This window comes from Linepithema humile, chromosome 7 (genome assembly GCF_040581485.1).
Source record: "Linepithema humile isolate Giens D197 chromosome 7, Lhum_UNIL_v1.0, whole genome shotgun sequence".
Lineage (NCBI taxonomy): Eukaryota > Metazoa > Arthropoda > Insecta > Hymenoptera > Formicidae > Linepithema > Linepithema humile.
In genome coordinates this window covers 18972124-18988934 of record NC_090134.1, presented here as the reverse complement: position 1 = coordinate 18988934, position 16811 = coordinate 18972124, and the positions used below count along the sequence as shown (strand labels likewise).

The 16811-nt window shown below is 43.0% G+C and overlaps 1 protein-coding gene across 6 annotated transcripts in view; it reads left to right on the top strand.

Moving 5' to 3' along the window:
• The window catches only part of AdamTS-B (ADAM metallopeptidase with thrombospondin type 1 motif B), a 42147-nt gene that overhangs the window by 14852 nt on the left and 10484 nt on the right, over nucleotides 1-16811 (top strand). For 5 of the 6 annotated variants that reach the window (XM_067358605.1, XM_067358604.1, XM_012363358.2 and 2 more), the window contains one exon: nucleotides 5486-5820. In XM_067358605.1, coding sequence (XP_067214706.1) covers nucleotides 5486-5820 — 335 coding nt within the window. Of the gene's footprint in view, nucleotides 1-5485; nucleotides 5821-8129; nucleotides 8386-16811 lie in introns of those variants that run through there. The other variant, XM_067358607.1, reaches the window with a different exon arrangement.

Below are 16811 nucleotides of genomic sequence, written 5' to 3'. Positions count from 1 at the left end.
CGCGCGTGAGACGCTGCATCGCTGACTCCTCGAATAATTCGCCGACGAGCGAGTTGAGATACGTTGGATGTTAAACTTTGCAGGCTTGATGAACGTGTCTAATTACGTGTCCCGTTTTCCACGAAGCGATGTCGCAGTAGTTGGCAGAAGTTTATACATTCGTATCTTTTGAATCTGAAATTCTTTTCGCGGAGTTTTATGAACCTTCTGATAATTTAGATCATTATAAGATCATTTTTTAATAATTTAGGAAAGGCCAAAGCCGATCTCAATAAACTGAGAACTAATTCATTATTATGAAACGATTGAGTATTTTTCAATTTTTCTTTACTTCTATAAAGTCAGAAAAGAATTTATATCGCTCATAAAAGGTACAGATTTCATAAAGATTTAGGAGCTAACAGCAACGTGACTTGCTACATTTCGCAAAAAGGAGCCTCCAACCGACAACTCATCGAGACTTCGCATAATTTACAAGTCGCTCGAGAACCGCGTTTTACGCGCGCAAGACGGTCCGTTCTCGGCGTACAAGTAAATTTACTCAACGGCACTTACACCGGATTTCAGATAAAGGTCGCCGTGAGTCGAAAGTGGTGTCAAGTTTCGGCGTCGTAAAACGAGCGATTAGATCGGCTGTCGCGAAGCTAGGAGCCGATGATTCAAGCCGACGATTACGAGAAACCCGTCCTAGGGACACTCGCGTCCCGCTGCGTAGTTCGGTTATATTTCCGCGGGTATCGTGACGGCTTTAATGAATTCGATAAGTAGGTATATGCTAATGAGGGCAGACGGGGGGGAGCCGGAGGTGGAGGAGGGTCCATTCTTGCGGGACCGTTGAGATGGCCTGGCGCGCGAGATGGGCCCGGGAATGAGTCATCTAGAGGAACTGGTTTCTACCGTAATACCCAGGTATCGCCGATAAAGAATCATTCCGACGCCTAATAACTTTGGCTCCTGCGCCTCCGCGACTCGCCCGTGACAACCCGTGGAACCGTGAAACCGGAATCGAAATCCGCAGTCATATCCCCGCTTTGTATGTGGGAAAGCGGAGGTATAATAAATCTCTGCAAATAATACAACACTCGCGATTGTTTGAATAGAATTTGAAAATAGTCTTCCAGCGCGCACGTTGCCATAAATTTAATTATTCTGTCACGCAGATAGGGAAATATCTGATCGTGCTCCCTCGTGCGCCCGATTGCGCCCTACTTTCCACTGGCAAACCCGAATTTTGGATTGCGTCGGAAGGACCAAATGCGCGTGCGTCGATCATACTTCCTTATTGATCGCGACCGCGGAGAGACCGGCGGAAGACGAATGTTTTATCGATTAGATCGTAGCAACGTCAGTCTTTGCGTGCACGTGAAGTAAGCCGACGACACTGACGAAGTACAGAACACCGGTGCGATCGACGGCCGACGGTAGGCGGACAGCATTGCGACGATAAATTACGTTATATCAGACATACGAAATGCCTCGCGTATCGGCCTTGCGATCGGCTCCTGAATTATCGCGCCGATCTGCAGTACGGGATTTCCATACGCGCGGATTCCCATAAATTCCACAAGAGGGTCGATCTTTCGGCCACCTCTAAATCTGTCAGAATTCTTACGCGTGGCGAGACGGTTTCTTCCCGGGAATCGAAAAACCGCGCGAATAGCACGCCGGTTAATCATCCGGCGATCGGTCACCTTTTTTTTTTTTTACTTCTCACAATCGCAATTATCCTTAAATAGGAACACGGTAACCCATCATTAAAAATATGAGTTAGCTTTTTACATAAAAAATTTTCCTCTATAAAAAGAATATTTAGTAATACAAAAAAAGTGTATCTCGAAATACGAATATATCAAATATTTTGTACTCGTCAAGTTCTTTAATTTGAACATGAAATACAAAATTATTATCCACGGTGAGAAATATATTTTCGTTACTCGATTCTATGCCCTGTGTATGGACGCGAAGTTAACTGTCGGCAGGTAAGAACGGCCAATTAATAACTCGCTACATAAGTCGCGTATAATTATGTTAACCCGGGACAGCGCGCATCATTAATTATACGCAATTAGACGAGTCGTGGTGGCAGCGGAATAATGTTAGTACGTATACACGGCGTAGAAACGGCCGATGATCATGTGTGCACCGAGACGTTTACAGTGGGTACAGCCTGTATGGGAGGTCCGAGTATCTCCGTCCGACGTCCCCACCTGCAGTTAACCCCGACTCGCCCGAGGCGCGCGCCCATTGGTCGCCCCGCCATTTTTCCGACTTTAATGATAATGGGATAATGATGATTGCACTGTTCAACTACCTGCACTAGACGGCACCTCTTTATCTCTCCCTCCCCTATCTCTCTCTCTCGCGTCCTGTTCATCCACCTATCTAGCCGCCTTCTAGCGATCGCGGTCGAGCGTGGAAAGCGGATAGGTTGATCCCTCGTCAAGGCGACTCAAAGCTCCGTGTTACGTCTTGAAACGCAAGAGATATTGCGCGAGATGCGACGAGATAAAATTCAATATCTGCGATTACAGAACGGTCACGCATTTTAATGAAATAACCAGTGTCCCTCGCAGTAGATCATACGCAATATCACGGCGGAATGCAAGCAATAACATAGTCCGCACAGCATTAATGCTTTCGTTCGTCTTGATGGCTCTACATATCACGACGTAATGTATCATCGTAAAAGGCGTGGATATATATAGCCTCTTCACTATTACTTCACTATTACAAAAATGCATTTTTTATGATAAATTACTTACCGTATCGTTGTTCTGTTGCCCAATGTCGCCTATGGCTTCCTCCTCCTCTCAGTGGTCCTTCGAGACACACACACACTCACGCGCGCGCGTCGCGGCGCACGCATTGCTCGCGCGCGTACTCAAATACGAAAATCGCGCGACACTTTAAACGGCACTCCCGACGCGCATTTTATTATATTACAGAGCGAATATATTTTGTAGCACTGATTACGCACAGAGTTTATCTGTAAAATATAAATACATTTATATTACAATGATATCCGAAACAATACTATAGTTATACAGGGTGTCTCAGAATGATTGTGAACGGATAAAAAAGAGTAAGCTGAAAAATCCTTTATTGTTTTGCAATGTTTGCAATAATTATAGAGATATTAATTGAAAAGAATTGAGTGCATGCTTTGCAAAGGTAAACCGTAGGATGTACGCTCTAGGCATGACAGTGGGGAGTGTTGTACGACAACGAAAAGTTTGATCGTTCGACGAGGACAGAAATAACACGCGAAGGCAGAAGCTTTACTTTACTTTACTTACTAGAACGTACATCTTACGATCTAGTGACACGTTCATTCAATTCATATCTTAATATTTTTAATATCTTAATTAATATTAATATGCAATAATTAATTGCAAACGGTAAAGGATTTTTCTGTTCAATTTACTCTCCTTCATCGTAAGCGTTGGCACAATCATTCTGAGACACCCTGTATATATACATATATTACATTGAATGTTTAAATGAATGTCGGAATTTTAGAGATATTTCAGACGTCGTCAGTAATAAACCGCATTAGATAAACGACGCTTCTGTGCGACTGTATATCAAAACGGATGCCATGGTATCCGGGCCGGATAACCAACACGCTGATTACTGTTTAATATTAATGTAGAGATGAAATTAACCGATAAATGGTGTAAATCGTTCACGGTACTTGCTACTGCTGTCGGAGCAGAGAGCCACCCACTGCGATTGCCGGTGCTCGCGCATTCCGATTGCGTTCACGTGGAACATCGTCGGCGTGGCGAACATTTCATGGCGCAGCCGGCTTTAGAGCGATCACGAGAAAACCATTAACTAGCAGAAACTATTGGGCGCAGGCTGTCGGGAGCAATACAAACCAATGATGTACACCTACGTTTCAATCGTAATCTCATGTTTCGCAGGATTACGCAAGATGTATGGAAATGTTTAAGGCTGCCCGATGAAGTCGTTGCCCTTCTCGACACTTCACTTTTAATAACATTTAATAACTCGTATCTAATGTCGAGAAATGTATGCTTCATTTGGTTTTAATTTATTCAACTCACGCAATGACTTAGCCGCGCTGATTTGTAAGGTAGTTCAGATTTATTATCCGGATCATCTTTTTTTCTGTTTGCGTATGCATATATGTATGATTTTTACGTAGAATTAAATAATTTTCTTATGACTATCATCATGAAATTAAATCAAATTATGTCATTCAAGTATTACATTTACATATTTCTAGAAGGATATTGAGAAGTTTAATCGGGATAAATTACTAGTTTCTAGAAAAAAAAATATAAAAAATACGAGATCAAGCAGATAGGCATCTTTCGTAGACCGTCGCCCGCATGCAGACGAGATCATAACGACATTGTCAAACGATTCTTATATGAAGACATATTGCCGCAGTTGAACCGCGTCTGTATTCTCGACTGCGTGCTTTTCTTTCTATTCTCCGTGGACAAAGGTTAACTACAATTATCCATTAAACGTTAGATCATCAGCAACAATAGTCAAGAATAGAAACGATCGATTAGTAAGCTGTAGTCAGTGATGAATACAGTTTATCGCGTCGCCCGCTCGAAATGCAACCTGAGCTTGCGAGTAAATTTCCCGAAAACGAAAAATCGAAAGACAAAAGAATCGAAACTCGAAATGCAACTACCACGAAGAGATTACCACGGTCTACGACGGCAATAGTACTATTGTCACTTTATAGCTGTAAATTCCCGATGTCGGTTACCCATTCTCGTGTGTCTCGTAATTTACGTGAGAGGCTTAGAACTGTTCGTTCCGAGACATCAGTGAGAGACGCGATTTTACCTCAATCCGAGGATTTGTCGTCCGAAACGGTCTCTCGGGCCCATCACAATGAGAGATTAGGCGTGTCGAAGAAACCCGACTGTGTGCTCACATTCGGTCATCCATCTCGCCGGCGATGGCGGCACTTAACGAGGGCGTTAATCGAACGTAGCAAGCGACACCTTTCTAAGCGCGCGAGCGCGCACGTTAAATCAATCGCAGAATATTGCACGGCATTTACGGTGCGTACCTGTCGCATGTTGCGCTACCATGTTATCACGAGGGCTCACCCGCTTTTAATTTTCCGATCCTCTCCGACAGGCAACCAAGCGGTCTGCCGAGATTTCATCATTCATATATGCGCGCGAACGACCGTTCAGCTTTTACGAGACTACTGTCCATTTACGTGTAATATAATAAACATTACGCTTTATTGCCTAAGTGAAATCGTTGAACGGTAAATACTCAATAAATATGGTATATTGTCCGGTGATAAGTGCAGAACTTTGCGGGGATAGTATTAAATCAAACGTGATGAAGACAAAATGAACATTGTGAGCTTTTCTATGCATCAGAAATTACAAATCAATTTTTAATTTGCTATTTTATATATCCGATTATTAAAAGTAATATTAATTTTCCCGATATACAATGAGCTTTTCTATGTTTTCAGGAATGTACACCCCGCAGGAACACTTATACGATCACGAAATCGTAATACCACGGAAGGTGAATTTCCGAGGCGATTTGATCTCGCATAATGTAACACATCATCATCACGAGGACGGGCCAATCGTTCATTACCGAGTGGCGGTAGCCGGTAATGAATATCACCTCGAACTGTCAACGGCCGACAACTTCATCGGCCGTGCGATGGTCGTAGAAAGGCGGAAGCGGTCTCTACACGTTCGCAGCCCGGCGAAAAATCATGGCAGCAAATGTCATTATCGGGGATTCATTAAGGGCCATCGGAATTCCCGTGTCGCCCTGTCTGCCTGCGACGGTCTGGTGAGTTACACTTTCGATTTTCCGATAGGTCACGTTTACACGGGCCGATATTCGCATTACGTTTGTAGTCATCAAAAATCGAAAATTTATAAAGAATTCGAACGCAATATTATTATAAACCGTGTTTAAATTTTATTTTTATTTAATATAAAATAAGAATAATTAAAAAATTGCATTAAAAAATTGCATACATTTTTCAACTTTGTTATAGTAAGCAGATTATGTTTGTTGTAAACGCGCGTAGAGGCCATTTACATGCATCGATCTGATATACCGCGCGTCGAACCGCGTTAGAACGACCGAAGTTTGATATAATGTGGCAAGCGCGATTGAATCGTCAGTTGCAATTTACAGACAACTTCCCTGTTGCTCCCAATGATCTAATGTACTCGCTGCGACTCTGAGTCGCACAAAGATTATGACGAGAGATAAAATCTGCACTGTCAACGAATGTCAATGCATTAGCTGCTACGGCAATCAAACGCGAAGCTTTTATCAATTAAATTGTGAACTGTCAAATACGCAATTAAGATTGCAATCTATTCGGTTATATGATCGCGTCGATGACACAGTTTTAATTTTAGCTCTCTCTCCTCTCCTCTTCCATTATAGCTAAATTGCAAATTACTTACCACAGCGTTACTAAACGTTGTCCAATATTTTTTCCTCCTCCTCCTTTTCTCAGTGATCTTGCTCTCACACGCATTCGTGAAGATATGCACTATACAAATACGAACGACGCGACACTTTAAACGGCACTCCCGACGCGATACTTTAAACGGCACTCCCGACGCGATACTTTAAACGGCACTTCGACGATGCGTATTTTGTTACAACAGAAATTACAACCGAACTCATCTGACGGTTCGAAACGTGAAAGACGCACCAAAGTTTATCTGTAAAATAAAAATACATTCATATTACAATAGCGTCCAAAAAACGGCTATACAATTATAGATATAATAATATTATTATTCATAATTAATAGAATTCTATTTTTTTTATTCTAAGCAAAATTACATCGGGGTTGATTATTTCAATTTTTTTACGTAATAAAATTTTTTTTGTTAATCTTAAATCATTAATTTTTTGCCATCTGATATTTTATATAGAAACTAAGATAATTATTATAGTAAATTTTTAAACTAATAATTTTATCCTGTATTTTAAACATTGTGTGCAATACTGATGTGTGGTGAATCTATTTTGATCAGAATAGCTCCAGTATACCTTGTGCGAAAAAAGCAAGATATATTTCGTGTGCTACGACCTTCCGTTGATGACAAGAACGTCGTTCTTTTTTTCACGCGTAAAAATCAGAGTAGTTATTCGTTAACGGTGCAGATTAATTAATGGACCCGGCTGACGACTCACGGCCAACAGCTCGAACGAAATCGGGTCGAATAGTCTGGCTACAGCGCACGAGCCAATTTTTCAGAGGTGATTTATTGCGTATCTGAAATGCACTTCTTTTGTCAATGTCGCGACAAAGTGAACCGGAACTGTCGGAATGAAAATTCTGGACGAGAGTGGCTGTCTCGCGGTAAACTGTTTTCAAAAATTGTTTTCCGACAGTGCCATTTACTTTATTGGTTGTACGATTTTGGAGATCAACGAAACGAGTTATTATGCAAATAAATGGCCTAGATTCTCTCTCACTGTATAAATATTTATAAAAATACACATTTCTAATTTAAAATATATTTCAAGCATTTTTCACAATTTAGTGGAAAAATTTTTTGGTTTATTTTAACTTCTGCGCATGTTGACGTAACATATTTAAATAAAATTTACGATCATCATATGCGATGCACGTTTCTAAAACACTTGGGAGAAATGAAAGAGCGGTGCGCTGACTATAACGAAGATTATGACGCTGAAAGTTGAAAATTTTCCGGAAACTCGGCGCAAAATAGCACACGATCTCCGGCCGCCGCCACAGACCTTTTATCATCATCTCCTGAAATTTATGTGTATTAGTCTACGCGCCATAACTGCAAACCGCCGCGTCGGCCGCGCAAGCCGCAAGAAGAGGAAACACTCGCGATGCTTCCTGCGCGAGAACGTAAAATCGCGATAACGACGTATAAAGGGCGGACGGAGGAATGCGAAGGTAGGAAAAAGAAGCGTCAGCACAATGCGTAGAGGAATGAGAAACGTATAGGGGCCTGCATCAACGCAATTTGCTCGCAGCTTCCAGATAATGATTTAATTTGCCACGGCTTGGCAGATTTATGACGCGGCGCACCTAGTCACTGTCCACATACGCATACAAGCGCGTACGTAAGTGCGAACCTGCATATTACAAGTTACACAAGCCTACGTAAAGCTGCCCAAAGATCGTACAGGGTGGCCCAGAAACGCGGATCCACTGGCGGAGTTCGCTTTATGGACGCCCGCTTCTCACGCAATGCCATATAATTGCTCAATTTTCTCCGAAAACCTCACGGAACTGCATATCGGCCGCGGCAATCTACCCCACCGGGCGTGCATATTACAAAAACACGAAATTTCACGAAGCCGTGGCGCCTCGCAATAATGTCACGAGACGAGAGTCTGGACCGTGTAAGTTCAGATCAAGATACTTCCATATTTCAGCATGGTAATTCCGCTTTTTTGTATTAAGAGCGCCATAAATATGCATTGCAGCAATTTAATAGTAATTCGGATTTTCTCTACTTAAATATAACTCGTTAAAATAAAGCTTGTAGCTACAACTGTATTATGTAGCGACTAAATACAGCATTTGTTCAAGCATTTGCTGGAATTAGTTTAAATCTTTGTGTAAAAATAAACGCTCACATTATTATCGACCGGTTGGCGGACCGGCTGATTTCGACACGTATGTACAGCTACTTGACACAGGTAACTCTCTGTTTACCAAGGTCTTACATAGTGTGCCTACCTCTCGCGGGTGATACTCGTTTTTATTGGCCCATAAAATCTGCGGCACAGAGGCACGCGAGTGTGCCGCCCGTACGAGAGGAGGGGGTTCGACGTATAATCGCTATAAAACTCGAACCTACTCGTACCTACTTATGCCCGGTTTACGGAGGATTTAAAGCTCTATTTAGCAGCGGATCATACTAACTACGTTGACTCAAGACCAAGAAGATAAAAAAACCCTCTAAATTTATTGCCATGTTCATCAGCTTTAAAACGGATTTTTTTGCGACGATTAATAAACAACTCCAACTCCTCTGTCGCGAGTGTGCACAACTCGTCAAATTATAATAAATCTTTCGGTGCAATGTAAAGTATAAATCCATGTGTTTACATATCGAACCATTTAATTCTTGAATTACCGTGCTACAAATAATACGCTTCCGTTTGCGCAGATTTTTCTCTCATCGTTACTACTAATCATGATATATAATATTCGCCGATGCAATATCGCGAGCAATCTTCGTAATTGGCGATGATCTGCTCGGAGTATCATGTCACCTGCTTTACGGATCTCCGCGTATTTGCGCGCCGTATAAACGGAGCAATCATCCCGGCTCTCGTATTCGCGGTGTTATATTGCTACAGTACGCGTATACATGTGAATATGCGCATGAGAGGCCAAATGTAATTGGCGCCGATACGTAATGTTCAGTAATTTCAGGCTTGCCTGATAATGGCCTTATCCCATGGGCTAATCCTCCGGTGCAGCCTCCATTCTCGTGGTATAACATTGAGTTAGAATTGAATCTAACGATGATCATCCCTTTCGTTGTTCTAAGTACTGATTACATACTGAAGTCGGATCAAGTCGGGCCGAATTGCATCATATTTTTATCCCGAATAATTTAATGCGCTTATAATAATTTAATGCGCTTCCACATTATAACTATTGTTAACCGTTGTGTGAACATTAAATGGTTGTGTGAACATTAAATACATTAACCATTTATATATTTGATAACATGATAAAAACAAAGTTTCGAATTTTTTTACAATACTAATGAGCTTCTCTAGATTTAATTTTATTATTTCATTAATATTAAATATTCTAACTTGTGGTAGCACGAATGGAATAGAAATTTTATTTTACTTCACAGTGAGTTCAAAATTCATCGTCCGATACCCCTGCTATCTGTAGAGCAATCATTCTCGCGGTATCTCGACTACTACGTTATCCTTTCCAGCGGAGGGAGAATGAAACGTATCGTAATTAATTTTATCTCCCACCAGTCTAGTCCTTTACCACGATCGCGGGCGAATGTCGCGCCTTCTTGATAAACCGTGCTAGCCACATGCTCGCGAACTACCATCTAAATCGCTTTTCGCACGAAAATTTTATCGGACACGGTCGAGCTTTCTTTTCGACGACGGACGAGGATTTCCGGCGCGCGAGACTAACGGGGCGAATTTTATTCCCGCAACGCTTCAAGAAACGGATCCTTTAGCCCGCTTATCTGCGTGCGCACGAACGTTCTATGGGGCGCGAGAACGCGGACTAGTATCATCGAGCTAGTATCAAGGATACAGCGTTGAGACGTGTCTATTAAATTTCCAAGAATGATCGCGAGAGTCGATAGGCTCTTCAGTCACGACGGCTGCAAAATGCACCGCAGACATGCATCTTGTCGCGTGACTCTTCTTTAACGAACGGCACTTACGTATAAGTCATTAGCATTATTCCACCCAAATGAGGGAAGCGGTCGCTCCTCGCGCAATTAGCTTCGTCATAAACCTCCGTATCGTAAACGAACGCAGTAATGGCATCGTGTTTCACATCGCGATTGATCGTTTGCGAAACTAGCAATCGCTGCCATCATTGGCTCGTCAATAGTTAAATCCTTCGCGGTTTATTTTCTTTAAAATAAAAATACATACTACAACTTGGAATATTTTTATATGATTATTGCATTATTGCAGTATTGCATTATCGTAATGTCCTTTTAAAAATATATCTTTAGATTTTTAAAAATACCTAATTAGCTTGAAATTTAACTTCAAATTTATTCATTTATTTTAATATCCAGATGAAATTAATTGGAAAGTTTTAATTTCTATTTGCATTATTAGTCTAAATTAGAAATATCTCGGAATTTCCCATTTGAAATAACTCTGCAAAATTATACTGCAGTTTGAATTTCCACCAAGTAAAGATTGACTCTAAAATAGAAATACACTTTTGATATAAATATTCCGCGACATTTATACGATTACGCGAGTTTCGTGATCAAGCGACGATGTCAACGTTATCTATTCGGAAACATTTCCGAGTAATGAGCAAATATCTTCCGCTCGTTGCGCAAAATAAATCGCGGCAGTGCACGGCTGGCATTTCCAGGCACTCCATCAATTCCGCTTTTCCGCGCTTTCTACTCCCGCCAATTCCCAAGTTGTGGCTGTATAAAAAAAGAGTCGTTGAAAATAATTGTTATTGCGAGATGCAGCGACAGCCGGCGGCAAGAAATATCGGCTCCTACCGCGCATTACTCACGATCCGTTGAGACCGAGTTCGAAACAACTCCTTGAAGACTGTCCCGATGAATTATTCCGCGGTTACCCAGAAACGTCCCAACGGACGAGGAATTGAAATACAAGCGGTCTCGCGAAAACGTTACAAACCATCTCAGTCTTTTAGCGGCGTCGCTTCCCACTCGAATTTATCAACTGACGAAGCAGCATCCGATTGAAACCTAATTGAAACAGTGGCTGACGAAGCATCTTATACCGAGTTTTGTGAAAGCTAGATTTGTCCCGACAATATCGAAGGCGAATATCGTCGCGAAAAGAATTATTCTAGTCAATTTTACTCGCGGGTGGTGTTTTATCACTTGTGCATCGAGATATTCCGCAATAATGGATCGTCGCCCGTTTACCGCATTTGGCAAGACGGTCACTATATCAGCAACCGTAACAGCTATCGTGTCAATAATTCGCGCGGCGGTAATATACCGCCGTCATATATCTTCTTTACAATCGACATGGACGCAACATGTGCACCGTGAGTAAACGATCCACGCGACCCTCTCATTATCGGGCTTTAATTTATCAGTTTGCCGCATCCCGAAAATATGTATGTATCGGTGTATCGAATAAATTCGGTGGGGGGTCCGAATCATCGCCTCATCAAACCAAAATAGTTTTCTCCCCATTCGTCATTCTAACGAATGGTCATTAATACCGGCAATTAATACATATACGTGCCGACCCACCGGAGCCCCGATAGCAATCAGTACGTTCACTCGATTTATCATCAACCCCACCGACTGAAGGCGTCGGTGTTCTGCGAAAAAGCGAAATATCGTCGGCGCGATAGCTAGTCACGGCGCGTAGAAGTGAAATCCAGAGCGCGAAAGGGGACGACATAAATCAATAGGTCAATTAATTCTGCTTTCGCAACAAAGAACGATTTGTCACCGGAGCGACCGCGCAAAAAAATGAGAATGATCGTTATTGCGGCGCCAATGACAGACAACCGCGGGAGATATCGGCTTTCGCGCGGCATTACTCGCTATATGTGTTAAACGACGAGAGCGCGCGCCAAGCGAATACACCCCGAGAAGCCCGCCGGCCGTTTTCTCGCGAGTATGTCGTATGGAAAATTGAAATACGATTGGTGCCCTGTTAAAAGAATCATGGCCGCGAGCCCGACATAATACGCAATACTGTAAACCGCGGCAAATATTTACGACTACTACGTCTCCTCCAATAGCGAAAGGTTAGGAGGCGTGAATACGGCCGACATCACGTATGCATATGCGGGCGATTCGAATCAATGTGCTCTCCAGTAGGGGAACAGGTTCCAGCTGCTCCTATGCGCGGCGTACAAACACGCATACACAGTTAACATATAATTACTGGTAATAGGTAATCAACAGCGAGCTGCTCCTCCGTTCAATTAATGCGTATCTATTTTGCCGGATCTACGCGGGACGATGGGTGGTCCTGATTACTTTCGGCAATTAGGATTTAATAGCGCGCTTATTTTTGTGTCTTTAGACGTGAGGAGAAAAAAAATGATAAAGCGATTAAGGTCGCGGATGTTTTATTACGCGAGGGGGATATATATTCCGCAATATTCCGTGGATAACATCTCGTAGACTCGAGAAGCACCTCATTCAAAGAGCCGGCAAGAAGCTCGATCTCGTGATAAATGGTGCGACCACTTCGCGAACGTGCTTTCCAAATACACGAGAGCTGAACAGACTTCCGGTATAATGGAACTCAACTTCGTTCCAATATCGCTGACCTGTCGATCGTAGTCTTTCAGTGTAAAATCTTCGATATAAGCTGGGATAGAAAGGATATAATATATTGAATTATACGGAACATTCGACCAAAGTTGATCGCTTTTCACGGTCGATACTTCGATCGGTGTCAAGTCGAGATTACTGAAGCACTTAACGATTGAGTAATTTCGTAACACGCTACCCCGACGCGAACATCCGGCGAGTATCAACTTAAACTTGCCGAGATGCACTGCAACCGTTATGGACTGGGTGTTTATGGGCGTTGCAATCGTCGCGCGCGGGCGCCTTTTTTGTAGCCGGCATCTCTTGTCTGTTAGCCGTGGAAAACGAGCCAGAACCGGCGCACAAACACACGTACACACGCACGCAGTAGCCATCATTATGCACCACCTACATGGGAAGTCCGGGGCGACTATTCTAATGACGGTATAAATCACGTTTCTCCGCAGGAAGCATTTATCGTCATCGGAATCATAGTCTTTCCACTCAACCGAATTCTTTTTCTTATCTCTCGGACGGACATCCGGTCTCGTCGCCGAAGAACACCGACATCCAATCTCTCGACTCGGTTGTTTAGAAAATCCGTTACCTAGTTCTTCATGATAAACTGTCGGATCTACGCGGAATTGAAATTAAGTGCGTAACGGGAGACATTACTTCTCATCTTCCGACATGCACCATGCGCGCAGTGCGAGATAATACTTCAGAAGCCGCGACGGCATCACATACCTTAAAGAGCTTAATCTCATCAGTTTGCATGTGACGTGAATCTATATGTTTGTTGTAACAATAGCGCGCCATTCGCGTATCTTCGCCGTGTATCTCTCATAAAAGCAACAATTGACGTGTACAGCATTAGCACATCTAAACTGTTACGCGGCATCCTGTTTGAAATGTTCTCAAGGGAATGTCATCGTCGTCGTCGTCGTGGAATTTTCACAAGCGAGGGACAAGAAATATCGGATAGGAGATGTAAAAAAGGGGAACAAAGACGAAACTCCATATTTATGGAGAGAGCACCTTCCTTGATCCCGTTAATCTCGCGATCTGTCCACCTTGGAACGGATTCCAGGCATACTGGCGGAACGAAGTGCCGCGTCCCTCGGCATGGGAATGGCGAGATCGAAGGAATCGCCCGAGAAACCTCAAGACAAGAATCACGCGTGGTCTTACCGGGCACAATCTCATTGCCGGTTTCGTATCGTCGAGAAATTCAACCTTGCTCGTCTCACCCGCGGCATTATGGTGCTGTGACAGCGGTACACACCCACCGGCTTATGCGTCTCTCGCGTTCAGCCATCGATTGTACGGAGATAACTCGCCGGATACAAAGTCTGATGTCATTGGCGATCTTTCGCGCGATTGCCGCGCGCACAACTCGTTATACGATCGTAACACGGTGATGGTGATTAACATTTACAATAATTTATCGGCGCGTTATTAAATTCCCCGCTGCTACAGGGAGGCATAATCCCGGTACTAACAAGGTGAATATTGAGCAAGCAACGCGTACAACCGCGTCGTTTACGCGGAATCGTTTGAATTTCTGAAAAGCGTTACCAAACCCGGTATCGTATGAAGCGGTGCACTTTCCGGAATTAATTGCTATTTACAAAATAAACTCAAATGGCTGAAATGCGTGGCGACCGAATAAATTAACGGAATGGCGTATAATTGAATTGAAATTTCTGTCATAATATTCGGACGTGATTCAATCTACATGCGTCAGACACGCAACATTGCGTTTAAAAGGAACGTTCGAGCTCGTTGGCGTGGAAATTTGTAATCAAGTATTAGCAAATTTTGTATTTTACTAACAACAGAAATTTTTATATCATCTCGAATGCGAGTATGAGTGGCAATTATCGATATCGTAATTGGAGTGTTTCATGAAACGGACGAAGCCACTGCAGCGCGACAAATTTCAATTTTTTGAAACCGAATTTTTGCGATATTCGCGTAATACAACATGTAAAGAGAATTAGCAAGCAATCGAATTTTGTTGTTTAATTGATATCGATTAAAAGATACTTTTAATCGTAGTATTTTGTTATTTGTTTTTTTTTTTCATTGTAATCTATTATAATTTTACAGCTTCATTCGAAAAAAATTGTAATTTATAATATTATTTACCAAAAATAAAAAACTACCACCACTAGATTTAGATATTGTACAAGGAAAATTTAACTCTCAAAAGAGTAAAATCGTCAAATGACATCGACGAATTGTAGTTAACGTCACGTAGAAATCAAACGTTTTCACGGATTCCGATAATTAATTTCCCTGTGCGATCACCGCGGCTAACGGTGGAGCGAAAATCAACGAGCCCGTAACGGCGGCAGATCGTATCGGCTTCGCCAACCAGGCAAGTCTAATCGTCTTTTACGGCTGTCAACGGCGGTCGAGTCGCGCGACAAGCGTGGTAGATATTCGCGTGCGCGCAACAATCGCCATTGGGGGAGCCAATGCGCGCTTGAACATAGGTGCAAATATGCGTCGTAAAAGCCGGGGCCGTAGGCTCCGTCGACCGCTAAACATGGGCGTCGACGTGTCTCGGTGTTGCGACCGCCCATCGGTATTTCTCGTTGGTCGCTCAATAATAATTTATACATACAGCGTTTGTAGAGTAAAATTGCCTTGACGGTCGCGCGCGTATTGAACCGTGCAACGTGGCGAGAGAGGCCGCGAAGTACGACGAGGTAATCACGATTAACCAGAATCGGCGTACTTTCGCAGCCGCGAGCGACGACGCGCACGATTTCATGCTAATCGAGTTCGCCTTGTTGCGTCTCTCTCGGAAACGCGCAATCGCGGCCGCGTTAGCGCGCGTGGACGGGACTTCTCGCGTTTTTCTTTGCGGCTACCTATGCTACTCTTCCCACCCGTAGATCGGCATTTGTGCAATCGTCACGATCGATTGCGTCGACAGTGCGGGTGTGCGTCGCACGATTAGCGAACTGGCTCGCCGCGGCGCGGCGGCGGTAATTTATGTCGACCAGGTCGCGTTTGCAACGAGTTGCGTACCGATTAATAATTCAAACGCTCGCGATACCGTTGCGCGGAGAGCGCGTACCCGAGCGCAGTGGCTTTATAATATTTTACGTAATTATAACTATGCATAATTGATCAGAGTACTTTATGTAAACCGCCTTACTTTCGACCGGCTTAGCGCGCTCGCTCGTTAATGACGCTCAGGGGACGAATAGCGAATTTACAGGGTTGTTACTCGATTCTTGCGTGTCCGCGGCAATTAGAGGAGACGCAACAGATACAGAATTTGCGGCACGACGTTGCAATAGAAATTCCTCCTCCGCTGAGGACGCGGTTGTAACGTAAACCGCCGTAAATTACTGGTCGATATGCGGAATTAATCGAATCCGGCGAATATACGACGGTGCATACCGCGTATATTCTCCTCTAGTTCATACATACACGGTACAATCGAAAGAAAAGAAACGCGTAGCTTTTCGAATAGCTTCCTGGTAAGCGCCGTGCTACCGTCGAGATATATTTATTTGCCAATTAGTTGCATTCAACCTGTAGAGTAGCAAATTCTCAGCTAGTAATGCCAAATAACGAACGTGTATGTAGATGCAGACCGTAGAATCGATAGTATTCTTTTATGCATGCATCTTTGAAACCCTCGATAACGATTCACAAAAGTATAGCTGTACAATTTATTCGCGTATCGAAGACGAGAATTTTTTAATATTACTTTGTTTATGAATCTTATTTGGGAAACAAAACTTGCAGTTTCATGCTTTTATTATATAACGGACTGTGATGTTTTTGATGGCTTGT